Source organism: Rhamphochromis sp. 'chilingali', assembly GCF_963969265.1.
Source record: "Rhamphochromis sp. 'chilingali' genome assembly, chromosome: 20".
Lineage (NCBI taxonomy): Eukaryota > Metazoa > Chordata > Actinopteri > Cichliformes > Cichlidae > Rhamphochromis > Rhamphochromis sp. 'chilingali'.
The window spans coordinates 26,477,630-26,502,116 of NC_137947.1; the positions used below are offsets into that span (position 1 = coordinate 26,477,630).

At 39.9% G+C, this 24,487-nt stretch overlaps 1 protein-coding gene across 3 annotated transcripts in view; it reads right to left on the bottom strand.

The window, feature by feature from the left end:
* Positions 1 to 24,235, bottom strand: part of LOC308388062 (contactin-associated protein-like 4) — a 95,132-nt gene extending 70,897 nt beyond the window's left edge. For 2 of the 3 annotated variants that reach the window (XM_080868536.1, XM_080868538.1), the window contains exons 1-3: positions 24,100 to 24,235; positions 18,854 to 19,146; positions 1,764 to 1,874 (exon numbers count right to left, since the gene is read on the bottom strand). In XM_080868536.1, the coding sequence (XP_080724662.1) occupies positions 1,764 to 1,874; positions 18,854 to 19,088 (346 nt within the window). In that variant the 5' untranslated portion in view covers positions 19,089 to 19,146; positions 24,100 to 24,235. Of the gene's footprint in view, positions 1 to 1,763; positions 1,875 to 18,853; positions 19,147 to 19,356; positions 19,478 to 24,099 lie in introns of those variants that run through there. The other variant, XM_080868537.1, reaches the window with a different exon arrangement.
* Positions 24,236 to 24,487: the final 252 nt, after the last annotated feature.

Here is a 24,487-nt window from a genome sequence, read left to right on the forward strand (position 1 = left end):
TCCGTCTCCCTGTATCTCGGTTTCTTGTCTCAAAATTTCAGGTTTGTTTTTCCTTAGTTGTTCCCAGTTTAGGCTTTCTTAGTTTTAAGCTCACCCTCACCATCTCTGTTTGTGTCTACTTTTGCTAAATAAACTCACTTGCACCAGAGCTGCCGCATCTTGGGTCCTAAATAATTCACACACGGAATTGGTTGAGCCGCGCTATGAATTCTGGGATATGGTAGGCCACGAAGGACACACCGACCCATCCTTCAAATTCGGGGAAAATGAGGATGCATTTGTCGGCTGCATTTGAGTCTACGAATTTGGACAGCCTTCGTCGCATCGCTGTGACGTAATTGGCCTACAAATGCGGCCTCAGGAGGATGCAGCCCGTGAATTTGGACACCCCCTCATGTCTCATTTTCAGACTTGGTTCAGCTGTGTCTTGTTCCCCTGGTGTTTCCACTCTGTCCTAATTAACTTAGTGTATAAATAGCCATATATTTCCTCTGACCTGTGTTAGATTTTTTTTGTGTCCCTTGCTTGGTTGTTGTCGTCCCTCATGTTTGCTGGGTGACTTTTGATTCTGCTGTTTATATTTGTTTTTTGGATTTGTGACTGACTTCTATAATCCAACTAACTTAGGTTCAGGTTGTTAAGTTTTGCATTGAAACCTCTTAATTTTTGTCCCTTTTCCACCACTTACAACACTGGTTATATTCTAGTCCATGCATTTCTAACTTCTAGCCTATACATAATAATTTCTTGTTATTAGCTTATTCTCAAAGCTCCCTGTGAAGTTATTCAGTTGAGTTTAAAAACCACACTGAGAGCACTAACAGGGAGGAGGGAGAGAGATCATATTTCTCCTAAATGTCAATGCCAGATTTAATTTGTGAGTAGAAGGGATTCAAACTCTTGAATGATCAGCCCATAATATTTAGTCATAGTACATCATTCTCAAACTGCAGGCTTACTTGCAGGAGTTTCCAAAAATAAAATGGGAGGCTGAACTTTTAGCTATTGGTCTACTCTGCTGTGAAAACTATTCCTAGTTTGAGTTCAGGAAATTAGGCTTAAAACTTCTTGATTGAGTTTATAGTTAGGGCTGGGTCAAGTTGCAATAGACTGAAACTTCAGTGGGACTCTCAATGACTCTCAATTTTTATTTATTTTTTTAAACTCTGCATGCAATCTCTGCCACAACTGCATGTCATTACCTTTTGTCTACTCTGTCCTGTACAGAGGTATTGCTTTTCTTTCCTTTCTTTACCCCTAAGCCTCCAGTGTGTGGGAGGGAGATGACTGCTGCTACTTGAGCCTTGGTTATTTCAGAGCTATCTTGCTCCCAAGCATCATGCTGTCCTTGTGCAAAAAGGACTGTTAAATCATTGGCATTAACTCTCTAATATTGTAGGTGTTAAGGGGCTTTTTACCATAATATAAGTGTTTGTGAATCTGTGCTATATAGAAAAACTAAACTTTAATTTATCTAGCTTCTTAACAACAGCTCCTTTTAGAGTTATGCCCTCCAATTTCATATTGACAGTTGTACATGGGTTGCTGAAACACAGCAGTGGATGGAGTTGCTAAAATCTGCAGAATCGCTCATATCACACAGTTTCACACTTTCGTTTGAGTAAGTATTAATATGAAAAGTAATGCCTACCTTGTGCCCTAAGAACAACACTTAGGAGAATCCATGTGGAAAGCTAATGGAGTTTGATTTATTGATCAAAAACATTTCAGCCAAGACAAATGCAGTAATTACTGTTACTCACCTTCTCTCCGGTTCAGCTTGGCAAAGCCGGGTCCATGGCTGCCGGATAATTGTGATGAGCTCCTGAACGATGATGGTGGCAGGTTGGATACTAGCGGACTGTGACACACCTCTGAGAATCAGAGAACACATAATTTAAAACAATAGGTGAGCATACACCTCGTCATTGTTGCAAATGTTAAACAACAATAGAGATTAATGTTCATGATTAGCTTTAAGCTGTGTAGTGTTCTCGCCATCTGACAAAACACATTCATTTAACATAATGGCCAACAGTGGAGTGGATCAGTCATGTCATGTGAGGCTACTCATACTGTCTAATTCTTATTGACTATATTAAATTGATGCCGAGTGTGGTACGATACAACATTTAGCCTTTCTTTCAATTTACAGACTCAGCAGCATCTTTCAGCTTTATCAGTTTCTCCAAGGATTACATGAATATACATAATTACATTTTTACGTTCATTTAAAAAAACACTGCAAGCATAAGTTCAAGGCAACATTTTGTCAGTTATAAGCAATAAAGAAAAGAAATATGCAGATTTTTGTGCATTCATGTCTGATAAACAGTTATTTAACAAACTAAAATGTTCAGTAATCCGCTGAAGTGACTTGAGGATTGGACTTCAGCTAAATCCTCCTGCTAGATGATCTTTGTGGCCGGGAGCCAAATATCTTAGAGAGCTTGGAGAGAGAGATATCTCTTGGTGAGATTATATAAATGAAGCATCTTAAGCTTTGTTTAGTCAAGATTTAATCAGACTTTGCCTTCCTGCTTTGATATTGGATTTCTGCCTGTTCTGGGAAATTAGACAGAAAGTTTGACTTTGCTTTCACTTTCATCATTTTAATTGTGCTTAAACAACACGGTACAGCGATTTTTGCAATGTAAAAAGTAAAGCATTAAAAATCAAGTACAAAATTACTCTGGATTATAAACAAAAGTACTGACATTAAGGATAAAAATGATCAGAAGCTAAATACAATTGAACTTTTTGATAAAGCGTAAAAGGCATTTGTGTGTTTACACAGTTTAAAGATTATTTGCATAAAATGTTTTTTGTTTTTTTTTAAGATTCTACTCTGAAAGATCTACATCTGTGCAATTCATCTCCAAACAAAAGCACCTGTGTCTGGCAGCTGATAAAGGGGAGCAACTTAAAGAGAATGCATAATTATAAAAATCTACTAATGTCTCCTTGATACTTGAAAGGACTTCCACAATTGTCTACAGTCAGGTGTTCCTGTTCCTATGACAATTGATGATTTGCAATATATTTTTAGTTTTTCACCCCACCCCTTCCTGAATGAAAGTGCCATCTAGTCTATCTTTTCAATTATCAACTGAGAGAGGTGAAGCTGACAGCTGCATTTTTCATCCCCTTTCAATGTGTATGAAAAAGACACTTAGAGTCTGGAGTTGAAAATTAAGGTGTAAACAGATCTTCTTTCAGTGAAACACCGAAGATTAAAACCGTATATATGTTTAGGCATACCATGGTGTTTGTGCCATTGCCTACACGAAACAAAATACCTATATAGATTTCCAAGAATGCCAAGGTTGGAAATTAATATGAAAGAGAGGTATAATGTGTACTGTTTGTGGTTTTGTGTGTCTAAAATTATGCAAAGATAAGAAATAAAGTTTTCATGAGTAAGAGATCATTTGATTCTTTAAGCGGAGAAGTTATTATGTAGTCGGTTCCCATTTCTGTGTTGCTGTCAAAGCTAATTTTGAATACAAGGTGTCCTTTAGCGGCAGTGTGTAGCGACAGTAGTGAGATGGATAGCTCACTTCCAACTAGTCACATATGGGTGCTCATACGTCACGCTTTCCTGATTTTTTTCAAACATTTATTTAAGTTAAACCAGACCATGTAGTTTTAGTTAGTTTTAAGTAAAAAAAGAAACTTGCAACACAAATGTCCAAACAGGACATTAACCACAACACCCTGCTAACTTCCAAATCTAGACCTTGTGCCTTAAAACACAACTGTTTTAATTTCTCAGGAAAAATATTGCTGCATTAAGTGCATCAAGGACTAAAAGCAAAGGTGACATTCTACATAGTGAGACAGGTATTTCACAAATAGGCAGAATGTGATGATGCAGGATGACTAGGCGTTGGTTGTATTTCCAGCAAACATATGTGATAAAGATATAATTCAAAACTGCAATAATAATAATAATCAGTATCTTTGAATATATTGTTCGAACTCCTATGAAACATTATAATACAAGATATTTCAGGCATTCTTGAATGTCAACATTTTAATGATTTAAAATATATTTGAAATTTCTCGTGTCCATTTAAAAAGAAATTTAAAGAGAACTTCGAGACCTTGTTCTTATTTATTTTGTTCAGTGTCCAGTTATTCATTTATTACATATTTGAAATGCAGCTTTTTGTGGGTTGAAATTAAAGACCTTCACTGAGTTCACCTATGCACATTTAGCAACAGAAAGCACAGGATAAAGTCATAGGCTGAGGAGTGCAATGCTTCTGAAACTGGACCACATTTCCTGGTTCCACTTCTTAAAAAGGGTGACCACTGTCCGGTGTCAATACAGAGGCACTATCCCTAACGTCTATCTGACGCTGCAGAGGTGTGTCAGTCAACTTTAAGAAACCCAAAGCAAAGCTTTGTCACTTTTTGACTGCTTCAGTGACCTCGGCCACCCTGATAAGCGAGTCATCCCCATCGTCCCCTGCTCTGCTTCCACTTTGAGGATCTCCTCAATTCCTCTCACATTCTTTAAAGTATTCTTTGCAACAACTGACTATAACCTCAGTTAAGGTCAGCACCACTCTGTCCCCACTGTATACACTTTGAAAAGGAGGTTGCTTGCCCTTCTGCAGTTACCTGACGGTTTCTCAGAAGTGCCGTGATGTTGGCTGAAAGTCTTGCTCGATGGCCTACCCAAACTCCTCCTACATCCAAGTTTTTGCTTCACGTACTGCAAGGACCTCACTCCAACTGTCCTTTTTGTACCTGTCAGCTGCCTCCTGAGTGTCACAACCTAACTAAGCCCAATAGAACTTCTTCTTCTGCTGTTTCACACTCATGTATATGAAGCTAAACCTGTGGATTGATAAATGTTGTAATTTTTCCAAATTGGATTCTAATGGTTGTAATACCTTTTAAGGGCTTCTCTTAAGAAAACTTAAGTTTAACTAACTTTAACTATTAGGTCTGCACTCACTCAATCATAACATTTTATAGGTCCAGTAGCTGGTGTTGTTAGCTGTGAAGCTGCATAGACAATCACAGAATTGTGCATAATGAATTAAGCTGGCTCTGAACACTTACTGCTTACTCAACTGGAGCTCAGTTTCTCATGGAAGAGTTAAGACATAAAACAGAGACCACACAGTACAATTAAATTCTCTGGTACTCATTATACTCACTTTTTTGGTTATTTCTTTCCAGATTTATGTTTCCAGCCTTAGCATATTTTTAACACCATGTAGAAGCAGACAGTGTAGGCTCTCAGAGGACTGGGTGTTAGGGCTAGTAATGGAGTGCTAGCTTGACAGGCCTCAGCCTAAATAGTGATATTGTGAATCATTAGCCCTGACAGCTCTTATAATCATAACTCCTGTGACTTTGAGAGTGCTATAAAAAGAGAACCCCTCCCAGTGCTCTGCACGCCCATGGCATGTATGAAATAAATATATATCCAAAAGAATGAACTTTACACACATTCTCTCATGCATCCTGCCATCGTGTTGTGTCACCAAATACAGTCAACTTTACTCTGTTAGTGAAATAGCAGAAGCATTTATGAGTGGCTTCACCTAAATGAACAAGAGCTGTCAGATTTATTGGTATGGAGCTCCTTAATGATACTGGACTCTCAATACAGTGGTGCTTAATGTCTAACTGACTTTATTTTCTAGCCAGTAATGCCGAGCAAAAAATATTAGAGCCTCAAACTCAAATCTTCCTCAATCCTCCAATAAGAAGGTGCCAGTTAAGCTCACTGGGATGAGCAGGCGGATTCGAGTCCGACCTGTGGCCCTTTGCCGCATGTCATTCCATCTGCTTTCCTGTCACTCTTCACTGTACCCTTTCAAATAAAGCTGTAAAAAGGCAAAAAATAGGTTTTAAAATAAATCCTCCAACAAAAATTGTAAGTACTTATTGCAAATACAACAGTTTGTTTCAGTAATACATACCAGGAAGTTGTTTCCATTAGCAGGGTAAGAGTTCCGTAGCATGACCACAAACAATAACACCTGTGCTTTTTTACTGCCATTGGAGTTATTAAAGTTTTGGTGTAACATACGGACATCCAGAAAAAGAGCTGTCCACTCACCTTTACATTTTCTTTAATCACAGGATACCAAAAGTATACAAAGAAAAAGCAAAGTATTTCTGGGGATAACATTTAATCATTTGGCATATTATTTATTTCGGATTTTGCAATGCCAGGCTGGCTTGCATTGCTTAGGGGCAGATGTTGAAAAAATTACTAGGTGATAAATTATTATACAGATAATAGTGGAGTCTCTGGATCACTGTGAATTATGTGCACCAGAGACCATTTTGCAGTAACATCACACCGGCAGCAATGCCCATTACGATGTTTATATTTCTATTTGTGAGCACCTAGGGACTACTTGTATTGACAAATCTGTCCAAAGAGAGAAAGACAGACTTCTAAACACCTGTTGAAGTACTTAAATCCATCCCTGTGGTACTTCCCACTACAGTTGGGATCTCAGGACTGCATTTTTTCATGATGGCGCGCTTACACAGACCCAATTAAGTATGTGTGTCTTCAGTTGTGTTTTAATTAAAAATAAGCTTCGTAATGTCACGTTTTTGCTAGTGTATATAGGTAGCAGAATGGGGCATTTCATCGGGGAGATCTCTCTTCTGCTCTGACTTGCGTGCCTTCATTCCAGCATGTATCTCTGGCTTGAGACAGGAGCCTGCCTATTGAATAGCTCCTGAGCTGCGACTGAATGCTAAAAAAAATGTTTCCAGTCCTGCCTTGTTATAAACACCTCTGGCATGCGGGTATTGTTTGAAACGGATGCTTATCCACTCAGAAACTGCCGGTCAGTAGCTCAGTTCACTGTCAAACACAGTATCCAGGGCAAGTCATATCTTGCAAAGCGTATTACATCTTTCTTTCTTTTTTTTAAAGAGGCAACATGAGTAGATTTATTTTCAAATACCTAACAATGACACATAATGTCTTAATGCTGATGTTAAGTAGAGTTATATTTGAGGCTGGATATTGTGTTAGACTGTGTTACATTGCTGTTTCTATTGATCGTGTAACACCTTCAGAAATACAGTCACTACTCGCTGACACAAATTTCAGTTTAGCCAGTCATATGGCTCAAAGCATGTAGGCATGTAGACATGTTCAAGACCACCTACTGAAGTTCAAACCGAGCATCTGAATAGGAAAGAAAGGTGATTTTTGTGACTTTGAATATGGCATGGTTATTGGTGACAGATGTGCTCTGAGTATTTCAGAAACTGCTTTGATTTTCCTACACAACCATCTCTTGAGTTCTTGAGACCTTACTCTAGATGAAAATGACTTGTTGTGTGAGAGGAGAAAGCCCAGACTGCTTCAAACTGACAGAAATCCAACAGAGAATCAAATGAAATCGATTGTTATATCCAAGGTATGAAAAAAAGCATGTTTGAATGAACACATCAAACACTGAAGCAGATGGGCTACAGCAGCAGAAGACCACACTGGGTTGCATTCCTGATGGGAAACTGAGGCTACACAAAGAATTTAGTGTAAACAACATGGATCCATGTATCACCGTAGTGGTAAAACGGTGGGGGGAATATTTTCTTGGTATACTTTAGTACCAGTTGGGTATCGTTTTAATGAGTACTGTTGTGTAACCATGTCCATCCCTTTATGACCATATACCCATCTTCTGATGGCTGCTTCCAGCAGGAAAACATTTAATCTAACTCTTAAACTGTCTTCTTGAACATGAGAGTGAGTTCACTGTACAGAAATGGTTTTCACTGTCACCAGATTTCAGTCCAGTAGAGCAATTTTAGAATGTGCTGGATTGCAATAATTGCATTATAGTTGTGCCGCTGACAAATCTGTGGCAGCTGTGGGATGTGTCACATAATAACTTGTACATGTTGACGTGTACAATAAAGCCAACCGGAGTTCTTTGAGTTAGGGAAGATGTTTCACCACTCATCCTACACACGTCTTCAATTCTAAAAAAAAATGAACCACAATCACTGAGGAATTTTCGCAGTTCATTCTTTAAGAGTAACAGATAAAAATAAGTTCACAGAGACAATGTTTTTCTTTAGTATGCAAATATAAGGTTCTGGAAATTCTGGTTACAAATAAAATAAAACAGAGACCAGAGAGAAATCAAAGAAGAAAAAGGAAAAGAAATATGTAGAAATGCGCTACGCATTAAATCTCCACTGGGCTCCTGCACTGAGCAGAAACTGTGGCTTCCTCCCCTGGTGGGAGGGCCTGACCCCTGTGTATGGTGCAGAATTCTAACAATATCAAAGCATCTTTGTGCTCATTGCAGGAATATTTAGGGAACAAGACAGGTAGAAGTCTTTCATGCTGCTGCAAAACCTTGTGTTCGCTCATGCATGTCCTAGGTACAATCCTTGGCACATTCGCATATAATTTAGGCCAAGGGCAAAGAAAAAAGTAGCAGCTTGGTGAAGCATATTTTCTGACCAAATTTAGATTCAATAAGATTTTGGCAGCATATCAAGAGAGCTGTCTACATTACGAAAATGTTTTCAAGTGAGAAACAGACCTTTACTTGAGATGTGCAAGTGACTGTAATCCTTTGAGTACCAGAGGAACAATACTCTGCATACACGTTTAACTTCCATCCCATCTGCAGTGACAGAAAACTGAAACCCCTGGTTCCTCAGTGCCGGAAAGGTTACAGAATACGGCAAAACAATGCAAAACGTCACAGACTTCAATTACTGATGAAATATTGGACTCCCAACTACTCACGTAATGCGGCATAGAAATCAAAAGGAACATACTAAAAAAACAAAAACAAGTCATTGCTGGCCGAGCTTGTTGATGGTTCCTGTTTTGCATTTTTGAAATACTGAATATTCAGCTCATCACATTAAGTCTGTCATTTGCTGGAATAACTGGGAGCTACTAGTTAATGATATATGCGTGAAGAGGAAGCCTTTTTTTGTCACAGCATGACATTTTTATTATTATCGTTTTGCAAGTTTTTAGTATTTCCCATTTGAGAAAATAACCAAGAGGCTAATTCCAAAAACTGGATTTTACCAGCAGATAAATTTACAACAGTGCAAAGACAGCACAGCGTGGACTTCTCTTAAGCTGTTGCTATACACCTGAAGCCATTTCATCTTTGTACATTTGTGCGTTAAAGACAGATTGGGTGCATAACTTATATGACAGTTACACCAACTGCCTTAACCTCCATATTTAACTCCATACTTCATTATGGCTTCATGCTACTGCCTCTACCCTGAGGAGTTTATAGAACTATCAACAAAAGATTTTATTTTACAGCGTTCATCTGCCTTTCTTTCTTGTGTCTCATTGTATTGGTTCCTGAACTAGTAATGCACAAGTAGATTAGTCCATATACTAATGATCAGCACTTTTATAGTTGGCAGGGATTCATCGTTACACACAAATACATTTTTAGTAAGGTCTGTTGACACAGGAGAGGATATAAGACTTCCTGTTGGGAGGACATACTTCAAAACTTGATAATATTAGTAATTTCCTAAATTTGGGATAAATTAAGTATATCCCCCTTTAAAAACCAATCCTCAAAGGGTTAATGCTTATTTTGGTTTCCACTGACCTTTTCCTGTTTTTTTTAACAAAGTGCACAATATATGTTAGTAGAGATTTAAAACTTTAAAATTCCATTCAATAAGATTCAATGTCTGAAGGTTCACTTAATTTTTTGAGCATGTGAACACAATGTAAACATGTGAAGGAAGTACAACAACAAAAGGAACAAGCGCAAGGAAAATCTTTGGAATATACACTCACCAATCACTGCTAGTATCAGTTTGGACCCCACTTTGCCTTCAGAACTACTTTAACTTTCATGGTATTGATTCAACAAGGTACTGGAAGCATTACTCTGAGAGTTCGGATCATATTGACAAATTTAGTGAGCCTGTGCACATTATAGCCTTAGTTTTCCTTTTCTTAGCACTTGGCACTCGCTGTGGTCTTCTGCGGCTGCTGTAGTTCTTCAGGGTTCGACATGTTGTGCGTTTACAGATAATCTTCTGCACACCTTTGTAACAGTGGTTATTTGAGTTGCTTTTGGCCTCCTATCAGCTTGTCAGTCTGGCTATTCTGCTCTGATCTTTGGCATCATCATGGCATTTTGGCTCAGAGAAGTGCTGCTCATTGGATATTTTTTTATTAGCAATTAGCAATTAGCAATTTCTGAAATCTTCAAACCAAGTCTGTCTGGCATCAGCAACAATTTCACATTCAAAGTCACTTAAATCGTATTTCTTCAACCATCTTGATGCTCGGTTTGGACGTTCACCAGCAGCTGAACAGGGGTACCAGACAAAGGGACCAGTTAGTGTACCTATATCATTAAAATTAAATGGGCTGTAGCAAGCAGTGACCCTAGAACTAGGAAAAGTAAACATGGAAACCAGAAGCCAACGAATACACCAAAAAGCCAACAACATGACAGGATGCAACATTGATGCAACAATAACTGTTATATTTTCTTTTATTTATGAAGAAAAAATTAATTTTGCATGTATTTGTAATTATTTAAGTGTTGCTGCGAAATCTTATTTTCTACACATTAAACTTGAACTGAATTAGGTTACTGATCATATTCTTATATGATTTTTCCTAAATGAAACAATGTTTGCTACTCATTATCTCATCTCAGAGAGACGCATTTATAACCGTGGCTGTCTGACAGATTTTATGATTATTACAAACAATTCTCTGCTTGCTTCTGGAAGAAGGATTAGTATGCATGAGAGGGAAGGATGAAAACAATTCAAATGAGATGATGCTAGATTTTAATCAGTGAGAAATATTTATGTCACCAGCTAATTATTATTATGTAAAATGCATAAGTTTTAGCCTATTCATAATTTGGGGTCACAGTAGTTACAGTGGGAGTTTTCTCAGCTGTTTGGTGTAGATTTTTGTCTTTGAATCTTTGCCAGCTGCTGGGATGCTATTCTCAAACTGATTATATAGTGAAGTAACATAAAATGAATGGAACTGAAAGTTTCAGTACTCTGACGGTGCACACTCATCTTTCTCTGCTATTTCTTCAGCCTCGTTTACTGAATCGTTAAATTGCTTGTCAGATATACATTTCTCTTACATCTCAAAGTTTTAGCTTTGACTCAGCTTTATCCCAAGGTGTTCAATATCAGATTATGTTTTGGCATTTCAACCGCTCTCACATTTGCCACGATGCTGCATCTAATCTAATTACAGTGGCAGCTCTGAGTGTGGTAGGTTGCAGAAGATGATTTGCAGTCCAAAGGAATGTGAGGATGACAAAGCATACATGTGGCAAGCTAAATTATTTCTGAATTATGAATACATTACGTTGTCCCTGTTCTTCGTAAAATATGCATGTTAGAGATGACATTCAGCTGTCAGCGACATCCATTAAATCAACCTAAAGTTAATGCATTACAGTCAGGGCAGGTGTAATAAATGACCGGTAAACAATGTACGGTACGTGCAGAATAAATACGTACAACACCAAACACAGAAGGAATACTGCATGCTTACTAATTAAAACTAACAAGTAGAAGTATTATAACAGTACATTATAAATAATAAACTATGACCCAGAAGTACTGTAGAAAGGCTTTTATGTAACTGAGGAGTTCCACATTCTAATTTCTGTGAAGAAATGCATGTAGGTACAACATGTCTATCAGCTAATGAGAGAGATACAGTGCATGAGCTCAGACTTGGAGCAGAATGTCACAGCTGCGTTGGTACAAGGGTAGTATTTTTACAAAAACTGTGAAAATCTTGTTTTTGGGGTCAAGTTGTCAGGGTGTGACTTGGCAGTGTAGCAAAATAGAAATAGACCTTTGTAACATGGGGTTATTATTTGGGGTTAACCCAATTTCTTTTTTCCTAATCCTAACCACAAGCTTAACAAAGAGCAAGTTAAAACAAAAAGAGAGACTTCTTTTTGTTTGTTTGTTTTTTAAATATAATGTGGAGGCCTACATATTTACCCTTCAACGATGTTTTAAGTGAAAAAACTATATCGCAAAACTATCAAGGTCCAACAAACAAAGCCAGTGTCCTTGGAGAAAGGATTTTTACTCACGAACAATCTTCCAATCTTCTTATGAGAACTTTTCTGTTTTTTGCTGTCTTCATTACCATGTCTAATATCCTTTTGTGCAAAGATTGATTTTACGTCCAAATTAAATAAGAATGCACTGAAATTCCTTTTCTTGTTCTAAATGTCACATGATGAGTCTGCATATTTGATTTCACGCAAATTTGATGCAAGATGGCCTTCCTGACACACATCCCTCCCCCGCTGGGAGTGCTCACAAGAATATTTGCTTGTAAGCTGAATGTATTAACCATGACACTATGGAGCCACTCCGCTCATAGCTAATGATGGGATTTTAAATCTGGCTAATCAAACTTTTGAGATCCTTGAGAGTTTTAGAAATCTGAAAAGAATACATCTGGCCCTGAGTTAGGTTTAACATCACTTTATTCTTCTAGTATGTTGGGATTCTCACACTTTGCTCAAGTGATTCTTTACAGCAAGGTTTAAATCTTCAACCAGTAAATTGAAGTTCTCTTCTTATACAAACTAGGACCCACAACAATGCGGTGACCGAACACAATGATCTTAGCAGAGTTTGACAGATTCTTGGACCAGCTACACATGATCTACAGTGATGACAGGACCCTGTGATAAATGAGCGTGTGTTTAGGGAGCCAGAGATTCAGGGGCATTGGCCTTGAGCAAATATCAGTGTGTCACAAACTCAGATGGATGGACCGCACAGGACTGTCAGTTTTATCACTTAACTACTTGTCTCTGGGTTAATAAATCCTGATTCTTGACTGACAGCTCCAAGTTTACTCTGAAGGGTGCCGCCGCCATAACGTGGCCTTGACTTCATCAACTCACATTCATGACTCGCCTTCTCTGAACACACATTTTCATAAATGACACTAAAGAAGAAATATGACAAGGGGTTCTCCTTAGCTTCCTCTCACTTTTCTCATCTCTGCTGTCACAAACCAGTGTCTCATGAATCATTCATCACCATCACATCAAAGGCGTAAAGAAATGCACAACACTTTCCTCACTAATGAAATTTGCAGGTTTATGTTTATATCAAAACAGTGAAAAGTAAAAATTTTATCTGGATATTCTATGTGAAATGGACAGTCTGAAATCAAATCGAATCTTGAAGGAAAATCACATATCCAGCATTTCATTAATTACCCACTTTGTCTAGTGTAAATCTCTTTAAAGCTCATTCGACAAAAATCCCTAGTTTTGAATTTGAGCTAAACTTTCACACTCATATTCACACCTACAGCCAATTTGGCATCACCAGTTAATGTAATGTGCGTGTCTTTGTACTGTGGGAAGAAGTCATGGTATCTAGACAGAACCCACACAGGGATGGGGAGAACATCAACATTCACAGTGATGGGGGACAGCCGGGCTGTAGATTCAAACCCAGGACCTTTTGGCTGTGATGCCACATTGCTAATCACTGTCTTGATGTGTTGGACCTATGATGTACTGGTCATCTGCCTAGGGTGTTATTTGATGCCCATTCTGGGAACCCATCAGCTTACATCTTTCTGAGGACTAGGGTGAGAAATTAACATCATAAAATGTGAAAATGTAACATCCAGTGACAAAATAATTACTTCTGATTTTCATTTTATGAATGGAATATACTAACCACTTAAATATTTTACTGGAATTTGGCTTGTGGCAGGTGCTAATTTACCCAGCTCATGCAATTTTCAACCAAATTTAATCATCTTGAGAGTACTGAATAGATTTTATTTTCCAAAATGTGTTTAAAAAACAGACACACACTCTATAGTGCTCGAGGGTTTTTGGTTAAAATCAGTTTTTCATATTTGAACATTAGACTATGTTATGAGCACATAAATGTGCTGTGTCAGAAAATGCATCTTCAGTCTGTTTGTGAACAAAAGAATGTCGGCTTGACCAAACTGTACTTCCTCTTGTGGCCACTTGAGGCTGGCTCCAAAAGTGAGTCAAACCTCATACACTAACTTGAACAACTTGTGCAACTTGAAACAAGGCAACATTTTGAGAAAATAACTCAAAATTTCGAGTTAGCCATTAGAAAATCAGGAAACTCCATAAAATATGTAAATTGGGTAGTGACTGTATCAGTGAGCTAATAATATATATTAAACATGAATACATTGCTGCTATGCTGATAATAAGAACAAGCGATTCAGCTAGTGATATAAAGATTTCATCATTTTTAAAACCCCGCAGAGAGTACTCAAAAGTTGATTCATTCATGACCAGCTGCTTTAGCACCGGTAGCTTAGCTCAAGCACTGATGGTAAACTTTCAGCTCCTGCTTCCAGGTAACAAGGAAATGACATACCTTCACAGAGCTTCCTGATTGGCTGAGCTCACTCTGAGAATGATTGCAGATTAGATGGTGATCCATGAGATGAATCCTCTTGTTCATATTATTCCCAGGTTATTTTAATTTATTTAATAGAAAAGCAATATTTGGTTTTCCTGTATCGATACAATATTGCCAAGCAATTATTGTAGTTAAAGTAGAAGGTGGCTGAAATACTGAAGGTTCACATAGCAGTTTCACGTTAATATGACTGTTTCAGTTCCTGCAATTTAAGTTCATTTTGCATTTGTTTTTTTTAAATTATGTACATATATTTTCCTAATTTCTTCTACTGGCATAAATATCCGTGCTTGAGATTAATGTCAGTCTTCTATAAGCTTTAGCCTCCGTGCCTTTGATCATGTTTACGTTTATTAGGCTGAAATATCCTCAGATTTTTGTTTTTTACCCTGTCTGAAAATAAGGTGATCTATTTAAGGTCACTGGAAACTTTTCTTGTTCTATTGTGTTTTCCCCAGAATCTCCACAAGTGCCTGCACGACATTAACTATAAAAGGAAACTGAACTTAAAGAAGACAACACTTCCTTGTGCTTTTTTGTTCTTACGAGATGCAGCACCTACTGCCAGTTAAGTACCGTATATGTGTTTCAGTTTGGAAACCTCTCTTCTTGGTTATTAGTATGTGTGAAAGACTGGTGATTCATGCATTATGTAAACATTTTTTAGCCATCATGTGTGCATTCACAGGCACATCTCTTATTAGCATTCCTTTGCTCTGCTTTCATCATGTTCACACATCCTCTTGTTAGAGGATGCACACGTTTCACACATCAGCGCATGCATGCTCCTACGCACAGACACACAGGTTAGAAGAGAAGTGGTATTATCTGTCATTAGGCCCCGGGTGAAACACACATTTCACAGAGTCCAAAATCAGCTGAGTGAAGAGATAATGATCCCACGTTGCACTTTAGAGACAAGTAGAAGAAGAGAGAGAGAGAAAAACATCCCTCGCACCTCTTTTAGGTGTCTAAAGTCTTGTGTGAACAGACACAGCAGTCTGGACGCGTGCTTTGTCTCGTCATTAGCGGTCTGTGTTTGTCAGCATGTGAATTTGGAGGAACGTGGTGTAGATAATTGGAGGAGATAAGTAGTTCTGTGCATTCAGCTGGATGTGCCAGGTTCACGCAACCTATGCGGGACCATTTTGGAGCGGAAAAACGTGTCTTTGAAGCACGGTGTAACAGAGGAAGGCTGTGGTTGAAAAAGAACCTAAGCTTTTAATTTTATAGATGACAGAGAAATAAATAAATAAAGCATATTCGTGGTAAGATCATAGCTATAGTAATAACCACATCATTATGCAGCAATATAATGGGAAAGTTTTGCTTAAAATTTTCTTATATATACTGTAGGGAAGGATCATGGGTTGGCTTTCTTAAGCACTCTAAGGTTTTTTGCTGTCATTGTTAAAAAATTCACTCTCGTTGGTTACGGCAGACTTGTAACCTGCGAGTAAAAAGAACCACTTTGACTGTTGGTTTGAAATGAGAAACAAACGGTTATTGAAAGTTGGATGTGAATTTAATGAATGCCTCATAATTAATGAGAAGAGAGTCATTTTTATTGTACAATGGCCTGTGGAGACACGGAAAATGTGTTTAGGTGAGTGGCCTTTTATCATCCAAACAAGATGTCGTTTAATCTGTAGTCAAAAATCAACCACTGTTGTCTTTCTTCAGGTGAGACTGGGGAGACTTGGAACAGGATATCTAGTCACGCTGGGATGTGAATGATTCTGATAAGATGTTAACAGTTAGGTGCAGTGTTAGTGAGATATTAGCTATATCAGCTTCATCTTTCCTCCTTCCTCAGAGTTTTCGTTATCAGCTGTCTTTACTTTGCTGTTCCTACAGCCACAACTTCATTAGGGAGCTTGGTGATCCTGGACAAATCCCACCACTAAATTGCATCTGCGCTTTCTATGATCTGCAGAAAATAACTGTACAAACAGTCAAGGGCACCAACTGAGCAGCTGTTTTAGTTCATCAGGAGCAAATTACAAACAGATTGTGAACACAAATTGATTGAAACACACTGGAGGGAAAAAAAAGTTCTTCTTTGTGGTTCTTTGGTCCAGAGGGATGACTTAAAATTGTAAACTATTCCTCAATCAATGTATATCAGTGTACACAGCCCTAAAACCCTAAGAATGTTAAAACTGGACACTTATGCTAATTCTTAATACATTAAATTACCAGTGGGTGTATGTCCATTGTTAGCATCTTTCAAATTATTCTGTAGGACATGACTGATTGAAGCAAAGCTTCCATGTGTGCAGACCATCACAAAGTCGCTTTCACACAGGTAGCGATTCAATTTTTTTCACATCACTATGAAGCTGACAATTGGTTACTAACGCACATTCCAGGTTCCAGTTGCCTAGGTAACCCTCTAATGCTCTTCTGTCATGTGTCAATCACTCGTATCTTGTGCTCTTAATTTAGTTACTTTAATTGCTTACCTCAGAGTTGGGCATAGAATGTCACTGATTTTCATCCGCGTTTGGTCATCACGCCAGTTCACACAACACTTCCCATGTGGGTACACTTTAATACCCACTTTTTTTTTTTTACTGGTATCATTTGGAATTCATAAGATGGGATATGGCTAATATCAAAGAACTTCCTACAACATTAATGATTATAACCTGAGATAATTCATGTATTCTCTTGAAATCTTTGCTGGCACCCACTAATCAGAACACCTGCTGTTGTTGATGTTGAGCCTTTTCATTCGTTAGAAGTCTTCATAGGGCAAACAGGCTGCCCATTACAGACCTGTCTGAAGCCTGAATTGTCATGTCACAGAAATGTTTGTCCAGCCATCCACCTGCTGCTTCTCCCAAAAGAACATTGCTGCTTCAGTACTTTTGGGAGAAGCAGCGGGTGGACGGCAGGGTCACTGTGACCAGCTGCAGAAACAGAAGCATCTGCCCTCTTGTGACGGTTTTACCTCCTTTGTTCACTCTGACAAATAGCTTGAGTCAGACCTTGCCTATGGCACTGGCTCAGCACTAACACAAAGTCAAATAAAATGTGGAGAGAGGTCTGGGCACTGGAGATTATTAAGTGGATGATGTACTGTATGTTTGCTTTCCGAGAGTGCAGAAATGGGTTACAAGTACGCCTTATTGATTTGAGAGTGACCGCTGCATTTTCTTTTGTTTTAGTTATAGTTTCTGGTAGGCACTTTGTTCAGCCCAAACCATTTCCTCCAAGGCAGAGAAATCTCTTTATCTCTTTTTTTCACTCTTTCAAAGCCCATAATATCAGCACATCTCCGTGTCCAGCGGCTGTTGTCTGTCAAGGGGAATATAAGCCTGACGTAGTAATATCTACCATTTATCTGCCTGTCCAATGCTGCCTCCACCGAATGAAGCCTGTGGTGTTTCTGAAAAGCTTAATAAATCGTATTTGTTCAGGCATGTTGACTCAAAATACAGTTTAATACACCATCACCTCTAGGAGAGGAGAAATTTGCCCACTTCATTCCACTGTGTTAGCAGCTTTGTCACTGATACACCAGTGTGTGGCACATGCAAACAACTCAGATGTAAAGTGATCCCTCTGTTAACATTTCCATCAAAACAGTGTGTGATCTGGATCCCAGTGGTGTAGTGGGATTATGTGACACAAGCATTTTGGGATATATTTCACTTTGTGAGGGCAGGATACTTTGATTCATGCCTACGGTTGATCTTTTATGCTTTGCTAAATCATCAGCAATTGTGCTTCAAAAGTTCCAAATCAGAAAAAACACATGGCAACTGATTTAAAACAAAAAAAGGGAGAAATAAATCAAAAGAAACATGTTACTGCAAAAGAATTTGCAAAACACAAACAGGGAGAAAAAGATGAAAATAGTAAAACTTAGTGAATTTAGTCTGAAGTTTAAGTTTTCAGAAACAAACAGGCCTTTTTTCTCACACTCTGAGCATTTTGATATCTACATTCTACTAAGGAAATAAATGAAGAATTATTAAAGTAAAAAACAACAACTTATTTTATCTTTTTTCCCTGGTTCACAATGTTCATGCTTCTAAAGTATGCAGCTTCACTGGAGCAGGTGCCTTGCTCAAGGGCAACTGCTTAATAAGGTTTGGGAGAAGAAATTGTTTCTTGTTCGCTTTTCCCAACCCCATGCTTCATGCACTGGTTCCCAGTGCCTTCTTTTAACCGAAACAAAATCAATGAAAAGATTTGAGTGCATTTTCCCAAATCCAGATATTGTTTTTGTAAAAAGCATGTAAAACAGCAAAGTTAGTTTTTATGGATGACACACAGAATGCAAAATATCTGAGAGCTCAAAAACTCCAACTCCAAGGCAAATGAGCTACTTGTATTAATGCAAACTGCAAAACAACTTTACATGACATCTCATTCTACTCACCAGCTTTCACTGCCCCATACAAGCTGAATAATATAAGGGCGACATGTGCATTAATTCCCAGGACTGTTTTACTCCAGAGATCCATGACGAAGTGAAACGATGCTGAAGAAAAGCACGGGGAAGGAGGGAGACAGTCTGCCTCTCCACTCCTCTTTACTTCAGTCCTCCAGACTCTCTCACTCCCCAGATCCCTGATGAATTTTTTTGCTTCTGCGTCCAACGTGCTTACCAACATCCGCCTGGCTCCAAAGAGATAGCACCAGAAGCAAGGCTGCTCTCTGTTTGGCTGCACTCTGCAGAGTGAGGGGAAAGAAGTAAGTGAGGGAGAGAGGCACACAGTCAGAGAGAGAGAGCGAAAGAGAAAAGAGAGAGAGAGAGAGAGAGAGGAGTGAGAAAGCTTTCATTATGTCACAGCGCCAAAGCAAGGTACTTTAGTCATTAAGAGGACTTAAAGAAATTCTAGTGTGCTTGAATCCTTTGGTGGAAAACTATGGAAAACCCACTGCAGGCTGGGCTATTGTGTTCCAGCAACATTTGAGAAAAAGAGTCATCTTAGGTCCCACTGGGTTCGGGGCTCCTGCTCACGGTCTGTTTGTCATTGTGTAATCCAACAGTTCAGGTCCAGTGGTCAGTGACGGGATCCCCAGCACAGTTACTCAGTCACTGCAAATCAGCCAAAGCAGCACAGTGAAGGATGATACAGGAATTTAAAGGATGACTTCAAATTAAAGGTCTGATTCTCAGCGCTGTTACTTTAATCTTTACTCTGAGCGAAATCTAGATCCAGAAACTGTCCCAAAAATACATGAAAATATTTTTATGGCAATAAATGCAACATATGCACCATAAACTGGTTAAAATAAGGTCAATGCACAAATATATAACCACTTTGAACATACAAGCTAATCACCATCTGTATTATTTTCCAAGTATTTTAGTCAATCAGCTTTAATCAATGAAGAATTATAATTATAATGAGTTTACGCCCTCTTGTAATCACATCTAAAGATTTTAGCACTACACTGGCTTTGGTTTGACAGTATAAATTCCTGCTGGCAATGAGTGCTTCATAGCATGAAAACAGAAGTCCTTTTAATTAGGTCTGAAGTTGTAATTTGCAAGTATTTATATACACTAGTCCGAACTCCTCCAACATCCAGAACAATTTATTCTCTGCTCATGGAAGCTAGAAATCAAAATCTAGGCTTCAAATTTTCTTCATCTCTATATTCATTTGATACATTCGAGTCCAAGCATGGGAAAATCTAAACTCCAACCAATTATAAACAGATATAAATATTTATTGCTTCTAAAATGTATATGGCAATATGGCAACAGCTTTAAAATAGTAATAAAAAAAACTGCCAAATCGAAACAATGCTCTTGGATTGTGACAGAAAGCCTCAGGTATTGTTTTTTTTTCTTCTCGCCACCTCCAGTCTTTGTACTCAAACAAAAAGACAAGAAAAACAGGCCTGATAAAACACCACCTGTCTTAAAAAATACTCTTTATTGTTCACTTGAAAAGTCCGACATTGCTGCGCAGTCATCTGTCATTTGAAACCAACACATAATGAGGAGGTGAGAGAAGTAATTTCTCTGTCTAAATTGGGTTTTCACACGTTGATGTGAATACTGTGTAAATAGCTCACTTCTTCTGAATGAAGAAGTAGATAATACGGCGGTCTTTGTGGCATTATCACAGTTAATATAACTATTCCTGGATCACGTCGCTGTGCTTGTTTTATCTGCCATGATGGCTTACCATGCAGCCACTCAGGAATGTGAGAGAGGCTTTTCAGGAGCAGGGAGGCAGGCTGCATATGAATGAGTAAGCACTGTGACAGAGAAACTAGAGATACGGGCTGAAGCTGCCTGCATCTTATTGAAGTGTAATTTTAGTTTTAAACGTTTCTGAAAGTGAGAAGCTGAAACCCACTCTCATCCTATCACGCACAAAGAACATGCATTGGGTATTCTGAGTATTTATATGTCAGCAAAAAGGTCATTCAGAGTCAGAATTACATTTATTGGCAAGCTTTTACACAAAGAGACGTTGGCTTGGTGCCGTGCAAAGAGTGGTACAGAAATGGAATATCCAGATGTGGTCAGATGTTTACATAAAACCATCATGAACATGAATGTCATGGTAATTTGGGGGGTTGATTTCTGTTCTTTCAGGGTGGAATGATTGTACAGCATGCACCTTTAATGACTTTAAAATGACTTTTAAAGAAAAGAATTAGGTTAACAAGTTTAGAATAGAATAGAATAGAATAGAATTCAACTTTATTGTCATTGCACATGCACAGGTACAGGGCAACGAAATGCAGTTTGCATCCATCCAGAAGTGCTTTAGTGATATAGATATATTACAATATATATTAGCAATAATATAGATATGTGAGTATATTACAGAAATGGGTCTATTATGGTATGTTATAATGTACACGGTATGAAGTATGTTGTGAATATTCTATAACTATAAGTATGTACAGGCTGTAGTGAGTACAAGCTATGTACAGGATATGAACAGGATATAAATATGAAAAACTATACAGAATATGAAATAAATAACTTTACAGAAATCTGAGATATACAGCTATACAGAAATGGGAACTATGCAAGTTGTAAACAGTTGTAGGATTAAAAATTATCGAATGTACAGAATGATTATTTACACAGAGCTATACAGTAGTGCAGTTAAGATAAGTGAGGGTGTAGATAGTTTCTACAGAGGCTATATAAAGTGCTAGTGGTTGTGAGTGGTGGTTCAGTCCATGTTATTATTGTGTTTGAGGGTACAGTTGTCCATTGTGGGTGTGTGTATGTTCAGTCCATGAGTTTAACGTGGGTCAGATGTCAGGAGGCAGAGTTCAGGAGTCTGACAGCTGTGGGGAAGAAGCTGTTCCGGTACCTGGTGGTCTTAGTCCGGAGGCTCCTGTGGCGCCTCCCAGAGGGCAGGAGGGTGAAGAGTCCATGTGATGGGTGACTGGGGTCTTTGATGATTTTCCCAGCCCTTTTCAGACACCGCTTCCTGTAGATGTCTTTTATGGCAGGAAGTGGTGCTCCGGCGATGCGCTGGGCAGTTTTCACGACCCTCTGCAACGCCTTCCGGTCCGAGGCAGAGCAGTTCCCGTACCAGACTGTTATACAGTTGGTCAGGATGCTCTCGATGGTGCAACGATAGAAGTTCACCAGGATGTCTGAGGACAGGTGGTTCTTCCTCAGAGTCCTCAAGAAGAAGAGGCGCTGGTGAGCCTTCTTGACCAGCTTGGAGCAGTTGGTCGTCCAGGTGAGATCCTCGGAGATGTGGACTCCCAGGAACTTGAAGCTGCTCACACGCTCCACAGCCGTCCCCTTAATGTGGATGGGTGGATGTGGGTCAGCATTCCTCCTGTAGTCCACGATGAGCTCCTTGGTCTTCTCGGTGTTAAGCAGCAGGTTGTTTCTGTCGCACCACTCAGCCAGACGATCCACCTCCTCCCTGTAGGCGGCCTCATCGTTGTCACTGATGAGGCCAATCACCGTGGTGTCATCTGCAAACTTAATGATGGTGTTGGAACCATCAGCAGGTCTGCAGTCGTGGGTGAAGAGGGAGTAGAGGAAAGGGCTCATCACACAGCCTTGTGGTACACCGGTGTTCATTGTGATGGTAGATGAGCAGCGGTTATCCAGCCGGATATGTTGGGGGCGGTTGGTCAGGAAGTCCAGTAACCATTTGCAGATGAGGGAACTGATACCCAGGTCTGTCAGTTTCCTGATGAGTTGTGAGGGGTGGATTGTATTGAATGCTGAACTGAAGTCTATAAACAGCATTCTGGCGTAGGTGTTGTTGTTGTCCAGGTGTGAGAGGACAGAGTGCAGTGCGATGGAGACTGCATCCTCTGTGCTCCTGTTCCGGCGGTATGCGAATTGGTGGGGGTCCAGGGTGGGGGGGAGACAGGATTTGAAGTGTGCTAGGACCAGTCGCTCTAAGCACTTAGTGATGATGGGGGTGAGTGCTACTGGGCGGTAATCATTGAGGCAAGATGGGTTGGAGTTTTTGGGTATCGGGACGATGGAGGTGGATTTGAAGCAGGCCGGTACCACAGCGTGGGCCAAGGACAGATTGAATATGTCTGTGAGCACTCCTGCAAGCTCCCCAGAACACGCTCTGAGAACACGCCCGGGGATGCCATCAGGGCCTGCAGCCTTGTGGACATTGATCCTGCTCAGCACCGCTCCTACATCGGTGGGGGAGAGAGTCATAGGTTGGTGGTCTGGCGTCATGTCTGCTTTGGTTGTGGTTGTGGGGTTCCCTCGCTCAAAACGAGCATAAAAGTTGTTGAGCTCGTTGAGGAAGGAGACATCAGAGGATGCGGGGGAGGGTTTGGTGGTCCTGTAGTCTGTGATGGTCTGGAGTCCTTGCCACATGCGTCGGGGGTTGGAGTTGGAGAAGTGTTCTTCTACCTTCTTTTTGTAATGGTGTTTGGCTTTTTTGATGCCCTTCTTTAGATTAGCCCTGGCTGTACTGTAGGCGTGTGCATCTCCTGACCTAAAGGCAGTGTTGCGGGCCTTCAGGAGGAGACGAACATCCCGGTTCATCCAAGGCTTCTGGTTGGGGTACATGGTGATCCGTTTCTGGGTGGTGACACTGTCTGTGGTTTTGGAGATGTAATCCAGTACAGATGAGGCGTACTGGTCCAGGTCTGTGTGGGTGAACATATTCCAGTCTGTGTTTTTAAATCTGTCCTGGAGCACTGCGTCTGTCCCCTCTGGCCACACTTTAATTGTCCTCACAGCAGGTTTCACACGTTGGATGAGTGGTGAATACCGTGGTGTGAGGAACAGGGAGAGATGGTCCGATTGTCCAATGTGGGGGAGGGGTGTGGCTTTGTAGGCTCCAGCCAGGTTGGAATACACATGGTCTAAAGTCTTGTCTCCTCTGGTGTGGCAGGAGACATGTTGGTGGAATCTGGGGAGGACTGTCTTTAAGTTGGTGTGGTTGAAGTCGCCAGCAACAATAAAAGCAGCCTCGGGGTGTTTATTCTGGTGTTTGTTAATGGCTGCAGAAAGTTCTTTCATGGCCAACCTAGCATTAGCGTCGGGGGGTATATACACGGCAGTGAGTATGATCGAAGTGAATTCTCTGGGGAGATAATAAGGTCTGCATTTGACCATTAAAAACTCCGCATTAGGTGAGCAGTGACTCTCAGTAGTAGTGGAGTTCATGCACCAAGCATTGTTAATATAAATGCACAAACCTCCACCTCTGGTCTTGCCGGAGTCATCTGCTAGCCTGTCGGCTCGGTGTGTGTGGCGTCCTGCTAACTCGATAGCATTGTCCGGGCAGCTGTTGTTCAGCCATGTTTCGGTGAAAAACATGACATTTGAGTCCATAATCCGTCTGTTGTTAGTGATGGAGAGCCGTATCTCATCCATTTTGTTTGCCAGAGAACGGACATTGGCGAGAAAAATACTGGGTAAAGGCAGCCGGTGTGGTGTTAGCTTTAGCTTAGCCCGTAGCCCTCCGCGCCTACCTCGCCTTTGTTTACGATCTCGGCGCCGTCTGCGTGCACTTCCGCCCAGCCGGGGAGAGTGGGCAGCCTCCGGTGTTCTGGAGATCTCTGGGATGAGTCGGAGATCGGCGAT